Source organism: Pongo pygmaeus, chromosome 6 (genome assembly GCF_028885625.2).
Source record: "Pongo pygmaeus isolate AG05252 chromosome 6, NHGRI_mPonPyg2-v2.0_pri, whole genome shotgun sequence".
Lineage (NCBI taxonomy): Eukaryota > Metazoa > Chordata > Mammalia > Primates > Hominidae > Pongo > Pongo pygmaeus.
This window is the reverse complement of record NC_072379.2, coordinates 20435802-20453368: the sequence shown is the minus strand read 5'-3', so window position 1 is coordinate 20453368 and position 17567 is coordinate 20435802. Positions and strand designations below refer to the sequence as shown.

Genomic DNA, 17567 nt, shown 5'->3' with positions numbered 1-17567 from the left:
CAGGAGAATCCTTGAACCGGGGAGGCGGTGGTTGCAGTGAGCCGAGATTGCGCCACTGCACTCCAGCCTGGGCAACAGAGCGAGACTCTGTCTCAAAAAAAAAAAACAAACAAAAAAAAACAAAACCCTTATTTAGTTTGTGTTGTTTTCTGCAGGAGAGTTGTTGAAAGTGTGCAGTCTGTTGTATGGCTGGGAACAGAAGTCTCTGTCAACTCTCAGCTACTGCAGTTTGGCTTTCTCTCCCCTTAAACTGCTCTTTTCTACACCCAGGGGACTTCATGTCATCAAGCCTGAGGGGGATTTACAAAGGAAATTAGATTTTATTTAAGAGATGAAAGCTTTTTATTTTAATTTTATTATGTTATTTTATACAGGGTCTTGCTTTGTTGCCCAGGCCAGAGTGTTGTGGAGTGATCATAGCTCACTGCAGCTTTGAACTCCTGAGCTCAAGTGATCCTCCTGCCTCAGCCTCCTGAGTAGCAGGGATTTACAGGCGTGAGCCACCATCCTGTCTACTTTTAATTTTTGTTTTTGTAGAGACAGGGTCTCACTATTTTGCCCAGGCTGATCTTGAACTCCTAGCCTCCAGCAATCCTCCCACCCACCTTGGCCTCCCAAAGTGTTGAGATTACAGGCATGAGCCTCCACACTGGCTGCAAGCTCTTTAAGTTACGGGACCCATAACCTGAATTGAAATTGATGTTTCATTCCAATTTCATTGCAGTCATAGCTTGGACTGAAATGAAATTGGAATGAAACATCTGTCATATCACTTCCTGTTGAGCTAAATAATTATCTCTTGAAGCCATCTGTTCTGTGGGCTTGACTCAGACTGACTGACTCCAGGTAGCCATAAAATGCTATTTGCATTGCACACCATACCTCATATCCTGTCATTCAACAGTGCATAGCTAATCACTAATCAATATTATCGCTATAAAGCAATGAGAATTTCTGTCCGACAACTTGGTATCGACCACTCCTTGTTCCCTTTGCTTTTAAAAACCTGCTTGTAACAAAAGCTAATGGAGCGGTCCCTTCAGCTGCAAAGTGTGTTTGAGGCAGCTGCCCTCATTTTGGCTCAAATAAACCCTTTAAATTATATTTTGGCTAGGTGCAGTGGCTCACCCCTGTAATCCCAATCCCAGTGCTGTCTGAGGCCAAGATGGGAGGATTGCTCAAGGCCAGGAGTTAGAGACTAGCGTGGGCGACATAGTGAGACACTGTCTCTAATTTAAAAAAGGGTCTGGGCATGGTGACTCATGCCTGTAATCCCAGCACTTTGGGAGGCTGAGGTGGGCAGATCACTTGAGGTCAGGAGTTCGAGACCAGCCTGGCTAACATGGTGAAACCCTGTCTCTACTGAAAATACAAAAAAAATTAGCTGGGTGTGGTGGCAGGTGCCTGTAATCCCAGCTACTTGAGAGGCTGAGGCAGGAGAATTGCTTGAACCTGGAAGGTGGAGATAGCAGTGAGCCGAGATTGTGGCACTGCACTATAGCCTGGGTAACAAGAGCAAAAACCGCATCTCAAAAAAAAAAAAAAAAAAAAAAAGAAAATAATGTTTTGTGTCTCACCTTCTTCCTTTTAGATTTACAAGTCTCATGGATATTTCTCTTTTTATTTTACTTCTCAACAGCATTTGTCATAGCTGATTCCTTCTTTGAATCTATCCTCCTGACTTTCATGACGTCATTGTCATGGAGTTTCTCCTTTTTTACTTGGGGTCTTTTCCTTTTCTTTGTTTAGCCTCTGCATGTTGGAGTGATTCGGGTTTGGTACTGGATTATGCATTGACACTTTCTTCCTGGGTGATCTCATCCAGTTTCACGACTTTAAACATTGTCCATGTGCCAGTTATTCCCACATTTGTATTTCCAGATCCAGGGTCAACCCTGAATTCTCTTCTCATATATGCTGCTGCCTTTTTATAATTTATTCTTATATATCTGATGCTTCACAAATCCAAAATGGAGCTCTTTATCTCCACCCTTCTGTTCTGTTCCGCTGTCATGTTTCCCATCTCAAGAAACACTCCCACCGTTTCAGTGGCTTAAAAAGAAACCTAAGACCTGTGTACTTGATTCTTTCCTTTTCCTCATTCCTGCATTGAATTCCTAAGTAAGTCTGGTTCCTTCTTTGTCTAAAACAGAGGTCAGCGAACTTTCTATGAAGGGCCAGTTAGTCAATATTTTCAGCATTGTGGGCCACATGGTTTTTGTTGAAACTGTCAAGTCTGCCATTGTGTCAAGACAACAGCCATAGGCGACATGTAAATGAATTGTCATGTTGAGATCTGGCCTGAGGCTGCTTGGATTTGGCCATAGTTTGCAGACCTCTGGCTTAAAATATTTCACATCTATCCAATTCCCTCCATCTCTACTGCTAACCTGCAAGTTCAAGCCGTACTGCTTGACCAGACTACTATAGCAGCCACCTATCTTGTCCTTCTCCTGTCTCTTCTCCATCTGTCATTCAGAGTAGTCTTTTTGGGGGGCGAGGGGTGGGAAACAGGGTCTTTCCCGGGCTGGAGTATAGTGGCACACTCTTGGCTCACTGCAGCAGCCTCCTGGGCTCAAGCGATCCTCCCGCATCAGCCTCCTGAGTAGCTGGGACTACAGGTGCGCACCACTGTGCCCGGCTAATTTTTGTATATTTTGTAGAGACAGGGTTTCACTATGTTGCCCAGGCTGATTTCAAACTCCTGGGCTTAAGCAATCTACCTGCCTTGGCTTTCCAAAGTGCTGGTATTACAGTGGTGACCCGCCACACCCGGCCTCAGAGCAATTTTTTTTTTTTTTTTTTTTTTTTTTTTTGAGACAGAGTCTCACTCTGTCTCCCAGGCTGGAGTGCAGTTGTGCGATCTCAGCTCACTGCAAGCTCCGCCTTCCAGGTTCACACCATTCTCCTGCCTCAGCCTCCTGAGTAGCTGAGACTACAGATACCCGCCACCATGCCCAGCTAATTTTTTGTATTTTTAGTAGATACCAGCTTTCACCACATTAGCCAGGATGGTCTCGATCTCCTGACCTCGTGATCCACCCGCCTCGGCCTCCCAAAGTGCTGGGATTACAGATGTGAGCCATTGCGTCCGGCCAAGTAATCTTTAAAAGTACAAATCAGACCATGTTACCCTCCTGTTTAAAAGTGATTTTTCATTGCTGCTTTCATAAAAACTTCATTGCTTAGTGTGACCTTAGCACCTAGTCTGACTCTTGAATTTCTCCACTGTCATGCTGTTATTCTCTCTCTTCCTCTCTAGCCTCTAGCCACGTGGCCTCCTTGGTTCTAAAAATATTTGTCAAGGCTGGGCATGGTGGCTTATGCCTGTAATCCCAGCACTTTGGGAGTCCAAGGCGGGCGGATCATGAGGTCGGGAGATCGAGACCAGCCTGACCAACATGGTGAAACCCTGTCTCTATTAAAAATACAAAAATTAGCTGGGCATGGTGGCAGGCACCTGTAATCCCAGCTACTCGGGAGGCTGAAGCAGGAGAATCGCTTGAACCTGGGAGGTGGAGGTTGCAGTGAGCCGAGATTGTGCCACTGCACTCCAGCCTGGGTGACAGAGCGGGACGCTGTCTTCAAAAAAAATAAAAACCAAATTTGTCAAATGAGTTTGAATATCCAACCTTCTGCTCACCTGTTACTCTTTAGTTCAGGCCAACATCTTTTCTTCCCTAGGGGATTGTCGTACGTTGTTCAGATTTATCCTTGTCTGCAGTCTTGTTTCCCTTAAATTACCTTCTGTCTTACCAGTTGAGTGAGCTATTGAAATGCAGGTCTGTGTTATTTCTCTGTTCAGACCATGTTAGACCCTTCTCATTCTCTCTTTCCAGGACAGGCAAGATCCTTTGCAGTCCAACCCATATCTTTCTCTGCTACATTTTCTCCCCATGTCGTGTGCTTTATTCTCCATCTGCTGGTACTTTCTGAGTGACTGATAGTAGCTGCATGCCTCCTGGTGCTTGCCTAAGTGACTTTGCCCATCCCCTTCCAACAGCGTTCCCACATGTCTTTCCCTGGCCAGGCCTGTTTGCTTACCCTTCACATTTGACTCAGGTATCGTCTCATTCAGGCCACCCATAGATTTGGAGCCCACTGCATGGCTCCTTTTCGTATTCCTAAACCCTTTCATTAAAGCATTGCCCCTTTCAATGTAGTATCTGTGTGTCTCTTACTGGATTGGAATCCTTGTGAGGACCAGGGGAATGTGTCGCATTAATTTTCAAGCACTACTGGCTACCATGAGTATATGCAGTGTTCAAGATAACTTTTTGAAGTTTCCCAAGGTCACAGAACCAAGTTAGCAGTTTAGATTTGATTTGATGTGAAGATGAAATAGGTTCCTTTTGGAAAAAGTAAATTCTCAACATGAGTCTTTCCATTAGAAACTTGAGTCTAAGGAGAAGTTATCAAGGAGAATCTAGGACAGGGATCAGCAAACAGGCTCACTGGCCAGATCTAGCCTATTGCCTGTTTTTTTTTGAGACAGGGGCTGGTCTGTCCCCCAGGCTGGAGTGCAGTAGTGCATAGCCCACTGCAGCCTCTAACTCCTGGGCTCAAGTGATCCTCTTATCTCAGCCTCCTGAGTAGCTGGGCCTACAGGTGTGCACCATCATGCCCAGCTAAGTTTTTTTTATTTTTTGTAGAGATGAGGTCCCACTGTGTTGCCCAGGCTGGTCTCAAACTCCTGAGCTCAAGTGATCCTCCTGCCTTGGCCTCCCAAAGTGTTGGGATTGTAAGTGTGAGCCACTGCACCCAGCTTGTTTTTTAATTTTTTAAAATAAAAGTTTTGGGAGCATAGCCATGCTCATTCATTTATGTATTGTCATAGCTGCTTTGGTGTTAGAGGGGCAGATTTACATAGTTAAGACAGGATTGTATGTCCTACAAGGTCAGAAATACTTACAATTTGGTGTTTTACAGCAAAAGTTTACTGACTTCTTGTCCAGGATAACATGGCGAGATTGGACTAGATGATCCCTGATGTCTCTTCTGTGTCTAATATTCTGAAATTTATTGGAAATGATGAAGTAGGAGCATAGGACACGTGGGCAATACAGAACTTCTTGCAATTCTGGGAAAATGAGTACATCAGGAAATCCTAATACTGAAGGTATTCTTATATATTTAGACAAACTGGTTGGGAGACACTGGACTTCTTAGAAGATCTAAAAATGGACTAATTGTTAGCAAGTATGTTTCAGGTGGTACTTGTCTCTTCTTGACAGCTTGGGCATGAGGCTGGGATATCAGGGTGGAGTTAACTGGCAGAGATTTTCTGTTGAAGCTGGGCTAAATTAACACATCCATACACTTATTTCTGGGAACAATTTATTTTGTCATCTGGAAGCAAGGCAGAGAAGACTCTACTCATTTATTGACAAGGCAAAAGAGAACCAGGGAGCCAGCCACAGCGCCGTTTCAGTAGTCTCAGGGTTGGTTTCAAATAGGAGAGAGTAAGATCATCCATGATAATCTTATCATCTGGCGCAGGACAGGCGTGACCTTGTCTAAGAGGGGCTGTTTTATTTTGTATTGAACACTTGATCAGCAGCATCTGATTATATGACATCTCTCTGCTATACTGTGGGGCATACTGGCCAGCATATAAAGGTTATTGACATTTTATTTCTTTTAATTTAATTTTTTTCTTTTTTCTTTTCTTTTTTTTTTTGTTTTTTTTGTTTTTTTTTTTTTTTGAGAGGGAGTCGTGCTCTGTTGCCAAGGCCGGAGTGCAGTGTCACGATCTCGGCTCACTGCAACCTCCAACTCCTGGGTTCAAGCAATTCTCCTGTCTCAGCCTCTGGAGTAGCTGGGACTACAGGCACATGCCACCACGCCTGGCTAATTTTTGTATTTTTAGTAGAGACAGGGTTTCACCATGTTGGTCAGGCTGGTCTCAAACTCTTGACCTCAGGTGATCCATCTGCCTCAGCCTCCCAAAGTGCTGGGATTACAGGCATGAGCCACTGTGCCCAGCCTGTTTCTTTTAATTTTAAAGTGACCCTTGAGTTACTCAGAAAGTACCTGCTGTTGAAAACAACCACCACTTCACCTCTTAAAAATCTCTTTATCAGCTGGGCACAGTGGCCCACATTTGTAACCCCAGCAATTTGGGAGGCTGAGGCGGGCGGATCACCTGAGGTCAGGAGTCTGAGACCAGCCTGGCCAACATGGTGAAACCCTGTCTCTACTAAAAATACAAAAATGAGCCGGGTGTGATGGTGCGTGCCTGTAGTCCCAGCTACTCTGGAGGCTGAGGCATGAGAATTGCTTGAACCAAGGAGGCAGAGGTTGCAGTGAGCCAAGATCACGCCACTGCACTCCAGCCTGGGTGACAGAGCGAGACTCAACAACAACAACAACAACAGCAGCAACAAAGAACAAACAAAAAAATCTCTATAACGTTTGATTCTGCCTTATCCTCCATTGGAGAAAGGGATGAAGGCTGCCACGTATTAGCCGTGATTTCTTAACTTCTCTACCTTTAATTTCCTCATCTATGAGATGATGTTGAACCTGTCTACATCGTAAGTAGTTAAGGATGAAATGAATGGGTATATGAACATTGTGTTGGGGACATAGTAGATACTCAGCAAATGTGTCTTCCCAGTGATGTCACATTTCCTCTACTTCTGCTTGGCATGTGTCTCGTTCCCCTGAGCGCAGCTCATGTCACTGTGATGTGAGAGGGCAGGTGAAGTGTTAGTTGTTTCCACTCCATCATGCCCTTTCACAGTTGTTAGTCTGATGCTAAAGACTTAAGATTTATTTCTTAATTGTTGTTGTTGTTTTTTTTTGTAGAGATGAGGGTTTCATTATGTTGCCCAGGCTGGTCTTGAACTCCTGGCTTCAAGTGACCCTCTTGCGTCAGCCTCCTAAGTAGTTGGGATTACAGGCATGTGCTACCACATCTGGCTAATTGTATACATTTTTTGTAGCAATGTGGTCTTGCTATGTTCCCCAGGCTGGTTTCAAACTCCTGAGGTTTCAAAGTCCTCCCATCTTGGCCTCACAAAGTGCTGGGATTATGGGTGTGAGCCACCATGCTCAGCCTAGATTTTATTTTTAAATTAAGAATTTATAGACAGCCGAGCGCTGTCGCTCACGCCTGTAATCTCAGCACTTTGGGAGGCTGAGGTGGGTGGATTACCTGAGGTCAGGGGTTCGAGACCAGCCTGGCCAACATGGTGAAACCCTGTCTCTACTAAAAATACAAAAATTAGCCGGGCGTGGTGGTAGGTGCCTGTGATCCTAGCTACTTGGGAGGCTAAGGCAGGAGAATCACTTGAACCTGAGAGGTGGAGGTTGCAGTGAGCTGAGATCACGCCGCTGCGCTCCAGCCTGGGCGACAGAGCGAGACCCTGTCTCAAAAAAAAAAAAAAAAAAAAAAAAAAGAATTTAGAGACACAGTGAATTCTCAGTGTGGGAGGGAGGGTAAAAGAACTTTGCCTTTGCCCCTTTGAACAATGTATTTCTGAAGCATTTCTCTTCCAGGAGGAAGAACCCTTTGAGAGCTCCAGTGAAGAAGAGTTTGGTGGTAAGGACCATCAGAGCCTGAATTCCATTGTTGATGTTGAAGATTTGGGCAAAATTATGGATCATGTGAAGAAAGAAAAGGTACCATTACTTTGGGAAATGTTGCACCTGGCTCCCGCAGTTGGTTAACATTTAGTATTTCTTTGTTGCTGTGTAGTCCATCTGAGCTCACGAGAGGAGTTTCATTTCTCTAGCTTCTGTCTTGAGAGTTTTATAATTTTTTTGCCATTTTTCATGAGTGTGGTGAACATCTCCCCTCTCAGCCCTGTGAAAGTCAGCTCATCAGAGGATAGGCAGGAGATTTGAGAACAAGGACTGAGGACAGTGTAGATTGGAGGTGTCCAGTCTTTTGGCTTTCCTGGGCCACATTGATAGAAAAATTGTCTTGGGCCACACATAAAATACACTAATGATAGCTGATGAGCTAAAAAACATAAAAAAAAAATTAAAAAAAATCGCAAAATAAATCTCATAATGTTTTAAGAAAGCTTACAAATCTGTGTTGGGCCAGTGGGCTGTGGGTTGGACAAGCTTGGTGTAGATGGTTAGAGAGATTTTATTCAGGGCCATTTGAAGATGAACAGCATGATAGGATTTATTATGGTTGAGATTCCAAGTGAAACTCCAGTGTAAATTTGCTTCTCTGCTGTATAGACTAAGTGGTGTTGGGGCTTAAGGATGGCAGCCTGGTCTGTGGGTGTGGAGATCAGCGTGAGTGGGGCCCCTAGGAATCCAGGAAATACCAATCTGGGATGTGACTGTTTCAGTGACTAGAGGAATGTGAGAATGTACGATGCAGTAGGATTTCATGCAGATTCCAGTGATCTAAAATTGAAGTAATAGTGTATATACTATGCTATAAAAATAACAGCCTCAATTTAACTGTGAGTTTTGGAAAATGAGAATCCCCTAAATTAAAATTATATGTAGTCCATAAGCCTTAAAAAAAAAAACCTACTAGAAAATCCAAGAAAATCAATGCTAAAACCTATACAAATTCAAATGAACTCAGTAAGGTTAGCAGGATATCATAATGTAGAAAGTCAATAGACTTTATATTTCCAAACAATAACCAGTTAGAAGCTATAGTAAAAGAGAACACCTCATTTAGACTAGCTACATAAAAGATAAATAATTACCTACTGATTAATTTATTTTTTATTTTTTTGAAATGGAGTCTCATTCTGTCACCCAGGCTGGAGTGCAGTGGTGCGATCTCAGCTCACTGCAACCTCTGCCTCCTGGGTTCAAGTGATTCTCCTGCCTCAGCCTCCCGAGTAGCCGGGACTACAGGTGCACACCACCACGCTGAGCTAATTTTTGTATTTTTAGTAGAGACGGGATTTCACCATGTTGGCCAGGCTGGTCTCGAACTCCTGACCTCAGGTGATCTGCCCGCCTTGGCCTCCTATGGTGCTGGGATCACACGCATGAGTTACCACACTTGGCCTACCTACAGATTAATTTAAAAAGAAATGTCTTAAACCTACGTTGGAAAACTTTAAAACATTCCTGAATGATATCAAAGTGGACTCGAACAAATGGAAAGACATTCCTTGTTTTAGGTAGAGTGACTCAGAATGGTAAAGATGTCAGTTCTCTTAATATATAAGTTTGATGGAATCCCAATAAAAATTCCAGTAGGTCCTCTAGCCTCCTAGATCTAGATTGGTCTATTCATGTGGAAAAAATAAACATGGAATAATAGTTATGAAAACCCTGGTGAAAGTAGTGATGAGAAGGATGAGCCACCACACCCAGCCAGGTCTGCCTATTTTTTTTTTGAGACGGAGTCCTGCTCTGTCAATACTCCCACATATTGAAACATACCACAAGGTATCTCTAATTAAAACTGTAGTACTGGCTCATGATGAGACAAAGACCCTTGCAACAGAGTAAAATTCTAAGAATATGTAGGAATTTCATATATATTAAAGGTGGACTCTGAAGACCTGGAGTTTAAAAGGGACTCTAAAAATAAATTATGTTGGCTGAGTGCAGTGGCTCACCCTGTAATCCCAGCACTTTGGGAGGCTGACATGATGGGAGGATTTCTTGAGGCCAGAAGTTTGGGACCAGGCTCGGCAACATAGTGAAACCCCATCTCTACAAGAAATAAAAAAAATTAGCTAGATGTAGTGGCATGTGCCCGTAGTCACAACTGCTTGGGAGGCTGAGGTGGGAGGATTGCTTGGACCTGGGAGTTTGAGGCTGCAGTGAGCTGTGATCATGTCACTGCACCCCGGCCTGCATGACACTGCGAGACCTTGTTTCAAAAAAAAAAAAAAGATGTGAAACATCTGTTAGCTTGTATATATGTCAGAATAATTTCCAAATGGATGAGCGAGCTAAATGCTGAATGTTGAAAAAATTAGATAGATAGTAGAATCAGATGGATTATTGTATAACCTGGAGAAAGCTTTTCTATATGATTCAAAATCTAGAAGCAATAAAAAAATATTAAATTTATGAATGACTTTAAAGTGTTTTACATGGCCATAAGGAAAATCAAAAGGCAAAACAGGAGGAACTATTTGCCCCTTATATCTCAGACAAGGTGTTAATCTTTTTACTATACAATGAACTATTTTTTAAAAAGGCAGACCTGCAGGCGCGGTGGCTCACGCCTGTAATCCCTGCACTTTGGGAGGTTGAGGCAGGCAGATCACGAGGTCAGGTGATCGAGACCATCCTGGCTAACACGGTGAAACCCCGTCTCTACTAAAAATACAAAAAATTAGCCAGGCGTGGTGGTGGGCGTCTGTAGTCCCAGCTACTCGGGAGGCTGAGGCAAGAGAATGGCCTGAACCCGGGAGGCAGAGCTTGTAGTGAGCGGAGATTGTGCCACTGCACTCCAGCCTGGGTGACAGAGCGAGACTCCGTCTCAAAAAAAAAAAAAAGGCAGACCTGATTGGGTGTGGGGGCTCATGTTTGTAATCCCAGCACTTTGGGAGGCCGAGGTGGGTGGATCGCTTGAGGTCAGGAGCTCGAGACCAGCCTGGCCAACATGGTGAAACCCCATCTCTACTAAAAAATACAAAAAAAATTAGCCGGGCATAGTGGCGCATACCTGTAGTCCCAGCTACTTGGGAGGCTGAGGCACGAGAATCTTTTGAACCCTGGCGGCAGAGGTTGCAGTCAGCTGAGATCATGCCACTGCATTCAAGCCTGGGCAACAAAGCAAGACCCTGTCTCAAAAAAAAAAAAAAAAAAAAAGGCAGACCTGGCCAGGTGCCGTGACTCACGCCTGTAATCCCAACACTTTGAGAGGCCAAGGCAGGTGGATCACTTGAGGTCAGGAGTTCGAGACCAGCCTGACCAACATGGTGAAACCCTGTCTTTTCTGAAAATGCAAAATTAGCTCGGTGTGGTGGTGTGTGCCTGTAATTCCAGCTGACCAAAAACCTAGTAGAAAAAGTTGGCAAAACACATGAATAAGAATTTCTTAGAAATGGCTCTACCAAGAGATTTAAACATGAAAAGATGTTTAACTTTACTCATAATAAGAGAAATACAAATGAAAACTACACTGATAAACATTTCTCACCTTTCAGAATATAATAACAAAACTCCAAAGCTGGATGACATACTCAGTTAGGTGAGGCTGTGAGTAAACAGGCACTCATACCTTGCAGGTGGGAGTCCAGGATGGTCTAGCCTGTATGGAAGGGCTTTTGACAGTTTTTACCAAAATCACATATGCATTTATCCATGATCCAGCAGGCCCAGTTGTATGAATTTGCCTTAAAGATACAGCTTCATTAATGCAAAACAGCATTTCCACAGGCTTATGCATTGCAGCATACATAGCAAACAACTCTGTCGAATACTGGTTGAAAAAAGCATGGTATATCCACACAATGGAATATTGTTGTGTGGCTCTGAATAACACTATGGTGGATTGATATGCATTAATGTGATTTCCAAGTGGTGGTGGATTTTATTTGGAGGCTGATATGGACTTTTTTCTTTTTCTGAGACGGAGTCTCGCTCTGTCGCCCAGGCTGGAGTGCAGTGGCGCGATCTCGGCTCACTGCAAGCTCTGCCTCCTGGGTTCACGCCATTCTCCTGCCTTAGCCTCCCGAGTATCTGGGACTACAGGCGCCTGCCACTGTGCCCAGCTAATTTTTTGTGTTTTTAGTAGAGACGGGGTTTCACCATGGTCTCGATCTCCTAACCTTGTGATCCTCCCGCTTCGGCCTCCCAAAGTGCTGGGATTACAGGCGTGAGCCACCGCGCCCGGCCGGCTGATACAGACTTAAGATTTTTAAAAATGTGCATTTATATTTGCAAACTTAGTTTAAATATGCATGTATATATGTGTGTGTGTATGTGTGTGTGTGTGTGTGTATAAATAGTATTTTCTAGCTGGGTTCACTGAAAAACTGCATGTTCTGACATCGATCTCTGGCACCAAATGGGTATCCTGTAGTTCAATTCAATTCTAATATGTCCTACCCAGAGTTAGTGTCTGACTGGACAGGTTTAGGGCAGAGTCCTATAGAAGACTGCCCTGAGTTCAGATACCTGCTGGAAGTCTCACGGCTACCTACTTTTCTGCCGGAATGACTCACAGAACTCCCTGAAAGCACTATAGTTAAGATTGCAGGTTTGTTTTTTGTTTTTTGATGTTTTTGAGACAGGGTCTCACTCCTTCATCCAGACTGAAGTGCAGTGGTGTGATCACGGCTCACTGCAACCTTGAACTCCTGGACTCAAGGGATCCTCCCATCTCGGCCTCCTGAGTAGCTGGGACTACGGACATGCACCACCACACCAAGGTCATTTTAAATTTCTTTCTAGAGACAAGGTCTCACCATGTTGCCCAGGCTGATCTAGGTTGCAGTTTTATTATAAAGGCCACAGATCAGAAACGGTCAAATGGAAGAGATACTCTCGGGCAAGGAAGAGATACTCTGGGGAGTGGGCATGAGGAAGAGACAGAGCTTCTGTGTCCTGTCCTCTTGGAATCCAGGCACATCAGTGTGTTCCTCAACCAGGAAGCCCCACTGAGCTTCAGTGTCCAGGGTTTTTATTGGTATCGCATCATGCAAGCACGATTGGTTAAATCACTGGGCAGTTGATTAAGCTCAATCTCCAGTGTACTTCCTTTCCTAAAAGGTCAGGCTGGCCCTAAATTCTAATCCTCTAATCACATGGTTTCTTTCTGGTGATCAGCCTTCATCCTGAATCTATTACTTAGGAAATCCCAAGGTTTTTTGAAGCTGTGTACCAAGAACCAGGGTCAAAGACCAGATATATATGGCTGGGTGTGGTGGCTCATGCCTGTAATCCTAGCACTTTGGGAGGCTGAGGCAGGCGGATCACCTGAGGTCAGGAGTTCGAGACCAGCCTAACCAACATGATGAAACCCCATCTCTATTTAAAAAATACAAAAATTAGCTGGGCATAGTGGTACGTGCCTGTAATCCCAGCTACTCAGGAGGCTGAGGCAGGAGAATCGCTTGACCCCGGGAGGTGGAGGTTGCAGTGAGCCAAGATTGCACCATTGTACCATGACTGGCCCAGATATATTCTTTATTGTGCCACAGACCCAGAAATAATCAATGTACTAAGCACTCAGATCTTGTTTTTCTGAATACCATTCCTTATGATAAAGGGCTGGTTTCAGGACTGGTGAAAGAAGGGTAACAGATGAGCCCTGGGACATCTTATTGAACAAGTGGGGCGTCAGAGACTTATGGAGACCTGCCAAAAAGACATAGGAACCACTCGAAGGGTTTCTTACAGGCCAAACTTGGAACAATTTGAGCTTCAAAAAGATTAATGAACGTAATAGATTATATTACATCAAATTAAAAAAAAATTAGTTGGCTGGGCACGGTGGCTCATGCCTGTAATCCCAGCACTTTGGGAGACTAAGGTGGGTGGATCACCTGAGGTCAGGAGTTCGAGACCAACCTGGCCAACGTGGTGAAACCCTGTCTCGACTAAAAATTAGCTGGGCGTGGTGGCGCATACCTGTAATCCCAGCTACTTAGGAGGCTGAGGCAGGAGAATCACTTGAACCCAGGAGGCGGAGCTTGCAGTGAGCTGAGATTGCACCATTGCACTCCAGCCTAGGCGACAGAGCGAGACTCCCTCTCAAAAAAAAAAAAAAAAATCAGTCTGTGTGCAGCTCAAACAGGAGGCGTGTTGTGTAGGAGAAGGCTTCTAGATACTAACTATGTAAGGCATGAGAGAATTAGAAAATCAGCCGTTTGCAATTCCTAGTGTAATAATTGATTTAAGCAAGGATTCAGCCGGGTACGGTGGCTCACGCCTGTAATCCCAGTACTTTGGGAGGCCGAGGTGGGCGGATCATCTGTGGTCAGGAGTTCGAGACCAGTCTGGCCAACATAGTGAAACCCCATCTCTACTAAAAATACAAAAATTAGCCAGGCGTGTTGGCACACACCTGTAGTCCCAGCTACTGGGAGGCTGAGGCAGGAGAGAGACTTGAACCTGGAAGGTGGAGGTTGCAGTGAGCTGAGATTGCACCATTGCACTCCACCCTGGGCAACAGAACAAGATTCCTTCTCAAAAACAAAACAAAACAGAACAAATTGATTTAAGCAAGGATTGTGTGAAATGTCTTTGGGGAATAGATATTCAGTGTCTCAAAATATCATCCCACAAACTAAACCAACTAGAAATGAGGAATGAGTGCGGAAAACCCCCCACATTTTAGTTTCTAATTACAGAGGGAACAATGTGCCTTTACAAATGGAGAGATCAGGTGATTCCCATCTATACCAAGCAACCAAATTTAGCATCATCATTTCTACCAAAATTTGACCCATGTTCCTCCTCATATGATGTATAGCAAGACACACACACATCATTTCTGTAGTTTCACATCAAAAAATGGTTAGCTTGAATCTCATCATGGGGAAACAATGAGACAAATCCAGTATTTGCCACAAGCCTTTTAGACTTTGTAAGTGTCAGTATCATAAACAATAACAACAAAAAAACATGGCGAGGCGATAACCATTCTAGGATTAAAAGAGACAATGAAAAAAACCCCAAAAGCATTTTGTAAATTTTAGTCTTGGATCAAAGAGAAAAGACCATTGTCTGGACATTTTGGGAAATTTGCAGTGGATTTTTTTTGTTTTATTTTTATTTTTATTTTTTGGAGACAGGGTCTCACTCTGTCACCCAGCCTATTTGTTAGCTGCTGTTTTGGATCTCCGTAGGGTTTGGGAGCAGCTGGGGGGAGGCAGGACAGATAAACAGAAGTAGGAGGCCGGGCGTGCTGAATCGCACATGTTATCCCAGCACTTTGGGAGGCGGAGACAGATGGATCACTTAAGCCCAGGAGTTTGAGACCAGCCTGGGCAACATGGCAAAACCCTGTCTCTACCAAAAATACAAAAACAAAAATTAGCCAGGTGTGATGGCACCTGTAATCCCAGCTACTCGGGAGGTTGAGGTAGGAGAATCGCTTGAGCCTGGGAGGCAGAGGTTGCAGTGAGCCGAGATCGTGTCACTGCACTCCAGTCTGGGCGACAGGAGTTAGACCCTGTCTCAAAAAAAAAAAAAAAAAAAAGAAAAGAAAAAAAGAAAAGTGGGGAAGTTCTTACTTGATCACTGCTGTCATAGAGGTGTTTGTGCTCTCTCTCCTAGTCATGTGTTTTGAGTTGACTCTCTTTCCAGGGAATGTGTTCATGGCTTCTTTGGAGATATCGTCCATGGCCATCTCCCTGGCAAGTCCCTTGCGCTGAGCAAAATGTACTCTGAGAAGCTGAGAAGTGTACATGTCTTTCTTTTTCCTTCTTTTTTGAGCCCATTTTCCAGCAGCAGAAAAGTATACTTTTTTTTTTTTGAGATAGAATCTCGCTGTCTCATCCAGGCTGGGGTACAGCTCAGCTCACTGCAATCTCAGCTCACTGCAGCCTCTGCCTCCCAGGTTCAAGTGATTCTCCTGTGTAAGCCTCCTGAGTAGCTGCGATTACAGGTGTGTACCACCACGCCCAGCTAATTTTTGTAATTTTAGTAGAGACGGAGTTTCACCATGTTGGCCAGGCTGGTCTTGAACTCCTCACCTCAGGTGATCCACCTGCCTGAGCCTCCCAAAGTGTTGGGATTCCAGGCGTGAGCCACTGCGCCTGGCCAAGAAGTATACTTATGGCTGCTTAGTCCCTCCCCTGTGCCCTGTCCCTCTGGCTTCTCTTTTGAAGTCTGTCACCTGCTCTCTGCTCTACTTGACCAATGGGTCAGGATCTGAGCTCTCCCTTGCCCCCATCCTGCTGTCAGGGGAACACTCCTGAGTTCTTTATTTGGAGGGGACAGGCCAATTCCTACCCAGCAGCAGTGCTCACTTGCTAATGCGAGTAGCTGATCCGTTTGCTTCTGAATTTCCTAGGCGGCAGCCATACGTCAATCTGTAATCCTCTGAGGGCGGGGGATACGGAGCAACTTCTTTGAGAGGCTGGATTGGCGGTTTTCTTGTGGGGCTAGGGGTAAGAGGCTGACAGCTCCCTGCAGCCTCTCTCCTTTTGAGGGAGTGGAGAGAACTTAAAGTACCTTACCAACATTCTCCAGAGAAATCTTCAAAAACCCTCTCTCATTACCTCCATTCTCTCTACTCTTCCGTCTCTGTGATCTGGAGGAGGCTTTTTTTTTTTTTTTTTTTGAGACGGAGTCTCGCTCTGTCGCCAAGGCTGGAGTGCAGCGGTGTGATCTTGGCTCAGTGCAACCTCCGCCTCCGGGATTCAAGCAATTCTCTGCCTCAGCCTCCCGAGTAGCTGGGATTACAGGCGCCTGCAACCATGCCTGGCTAATTTTTGTATTTTTAGTAGAAACGGGGTTTCACCATCTTGGCCAGACTGGTCTTGAACTCCTGACCTTGTGATCTGCCCACCTCGGCCTCCTAAAGTGCTGGGATTACAGGCGTGAGCCACCGTTCCCGGCCAGGGGAGCCATTTTTAATGTTGTAAAACCGTTTCTCAGATATTTCTTCAAAAATTTTTAACTTGATCTGATCTTCTCTTTGTAGTTTCATTTAATTAATTAATTTATTTTTATTTTTTATTTTTTTTGAGATGGAGTCTTGCTCTGTTGCCCAGGCCGGAGTGCAGTGATGCAATCTCAGCTCACTGCAACCTCCTCCTTCTGGATTCAAGCGATTCTCCTGCCTTAGCCTCCCGAGTAGCTGGGATTACAGACGTGTGCCACCACACCTGGCTATTTTTGTATTTTTTTAGTACAGACAGGGTTTTACCATGTTGGCTGGGCTGATGTCAAATTCCTGGCCTCAAGATATCCACCTGCCTTGGCCTCCCAAAGTGCTGGGATTACAGTCGTGAGCCACCATGCCCGGCCTCCTTTAATTCAAAACCCTGTTGACATGTGTTTTAAAATTTCACAGACAGTAGTCCTCTGTTCCTGTTTTTCCTGGATCTGCTTTTCATGGGAACCACAGTTTTCAGCTTGACAATATTCGTCCAGGTATTTTATTGCCTTTTATAAACACATTTGTTTTGGTATAATTTTGTTTTTTGGCTACACAAATGGGATCATTTTGTACTCCTGGTCTACAGACTGCTTTTCTTTCGCTTTAACATGACAGCTTTCTGGTCCTGTCATATTAGATGAATTCAGTGTAAGGTTCATTTTAAGGTAGTTCGTAATGATGTCCCACAATTTATTTGGCTCTTGTTCATTAACATTCAGGTGTTTTCTCATTTTTGTAATGGATACTCTTGCTCGTATTTTTTGTGGCTGATATAAACTTATCCGAAGAATAAATTCCTAAAATTGAAATTCCGGCGTCAAAGGGAATTTGCAGTTTTGATATTTCCAAATTGCCTTGTAAAAGTTGCAAAAAGTTTCCCTTCTGCTTCCATTGTAGAACAGAAATGAGAGTACCTATTTCTCTACAGATCCGAGGTGTTATCAATCTTTCAAATCTTGTCAATCTGAAAAATAGTAGCTTTGTGTTAATTTGCATTTTTAAAATTTTGAGTGAGATTGGATGCATTTTGTGTTTATTGTTCATTTGCCTTTTTTCTTTC

The 17567-nt window shown here is 44.2% G+C and overlaps 1 protein-coding gene across 11 annotated transcripts in view; it reads left to right on the top strand.

The window, feature by feature from the left end:
• The window catches only part of LOC129040477 (S-adenosyl-L-methionine-dependent tRNA 4-demethylwyosine synthase TYW1), a 268106-nt gene that overhangs the window by 30221 nt on the left and 220318 nt on the right, over window positions 1-17567 (top strand). For 7 of the 11 annotated variants that reach the window (XR_010127062.1, XM_054495067.2, XM_063668309.1 and 4 more), the window contains one exon: window positions 7504-7626. Coding sequence is in view for 9 of the 11 variants with exons in the window: in XM_054495067.2 (XP_054351042.1) it covers window positions 7504-7626 (123 nt within the window). In the remaining 2 variants the exon portion in view is untranslated. Of the gene's footprint in view, window positions 1-7503; window positions 7627-12184; window positions 12327-16921; window positions 17002-17567 lie in introns of those variants that run through there. The other 4 variants (XR_010127063.1, XM_063668316.1, XM_063668315.1 and 1 more) reach the window with 4 other exon arrangements.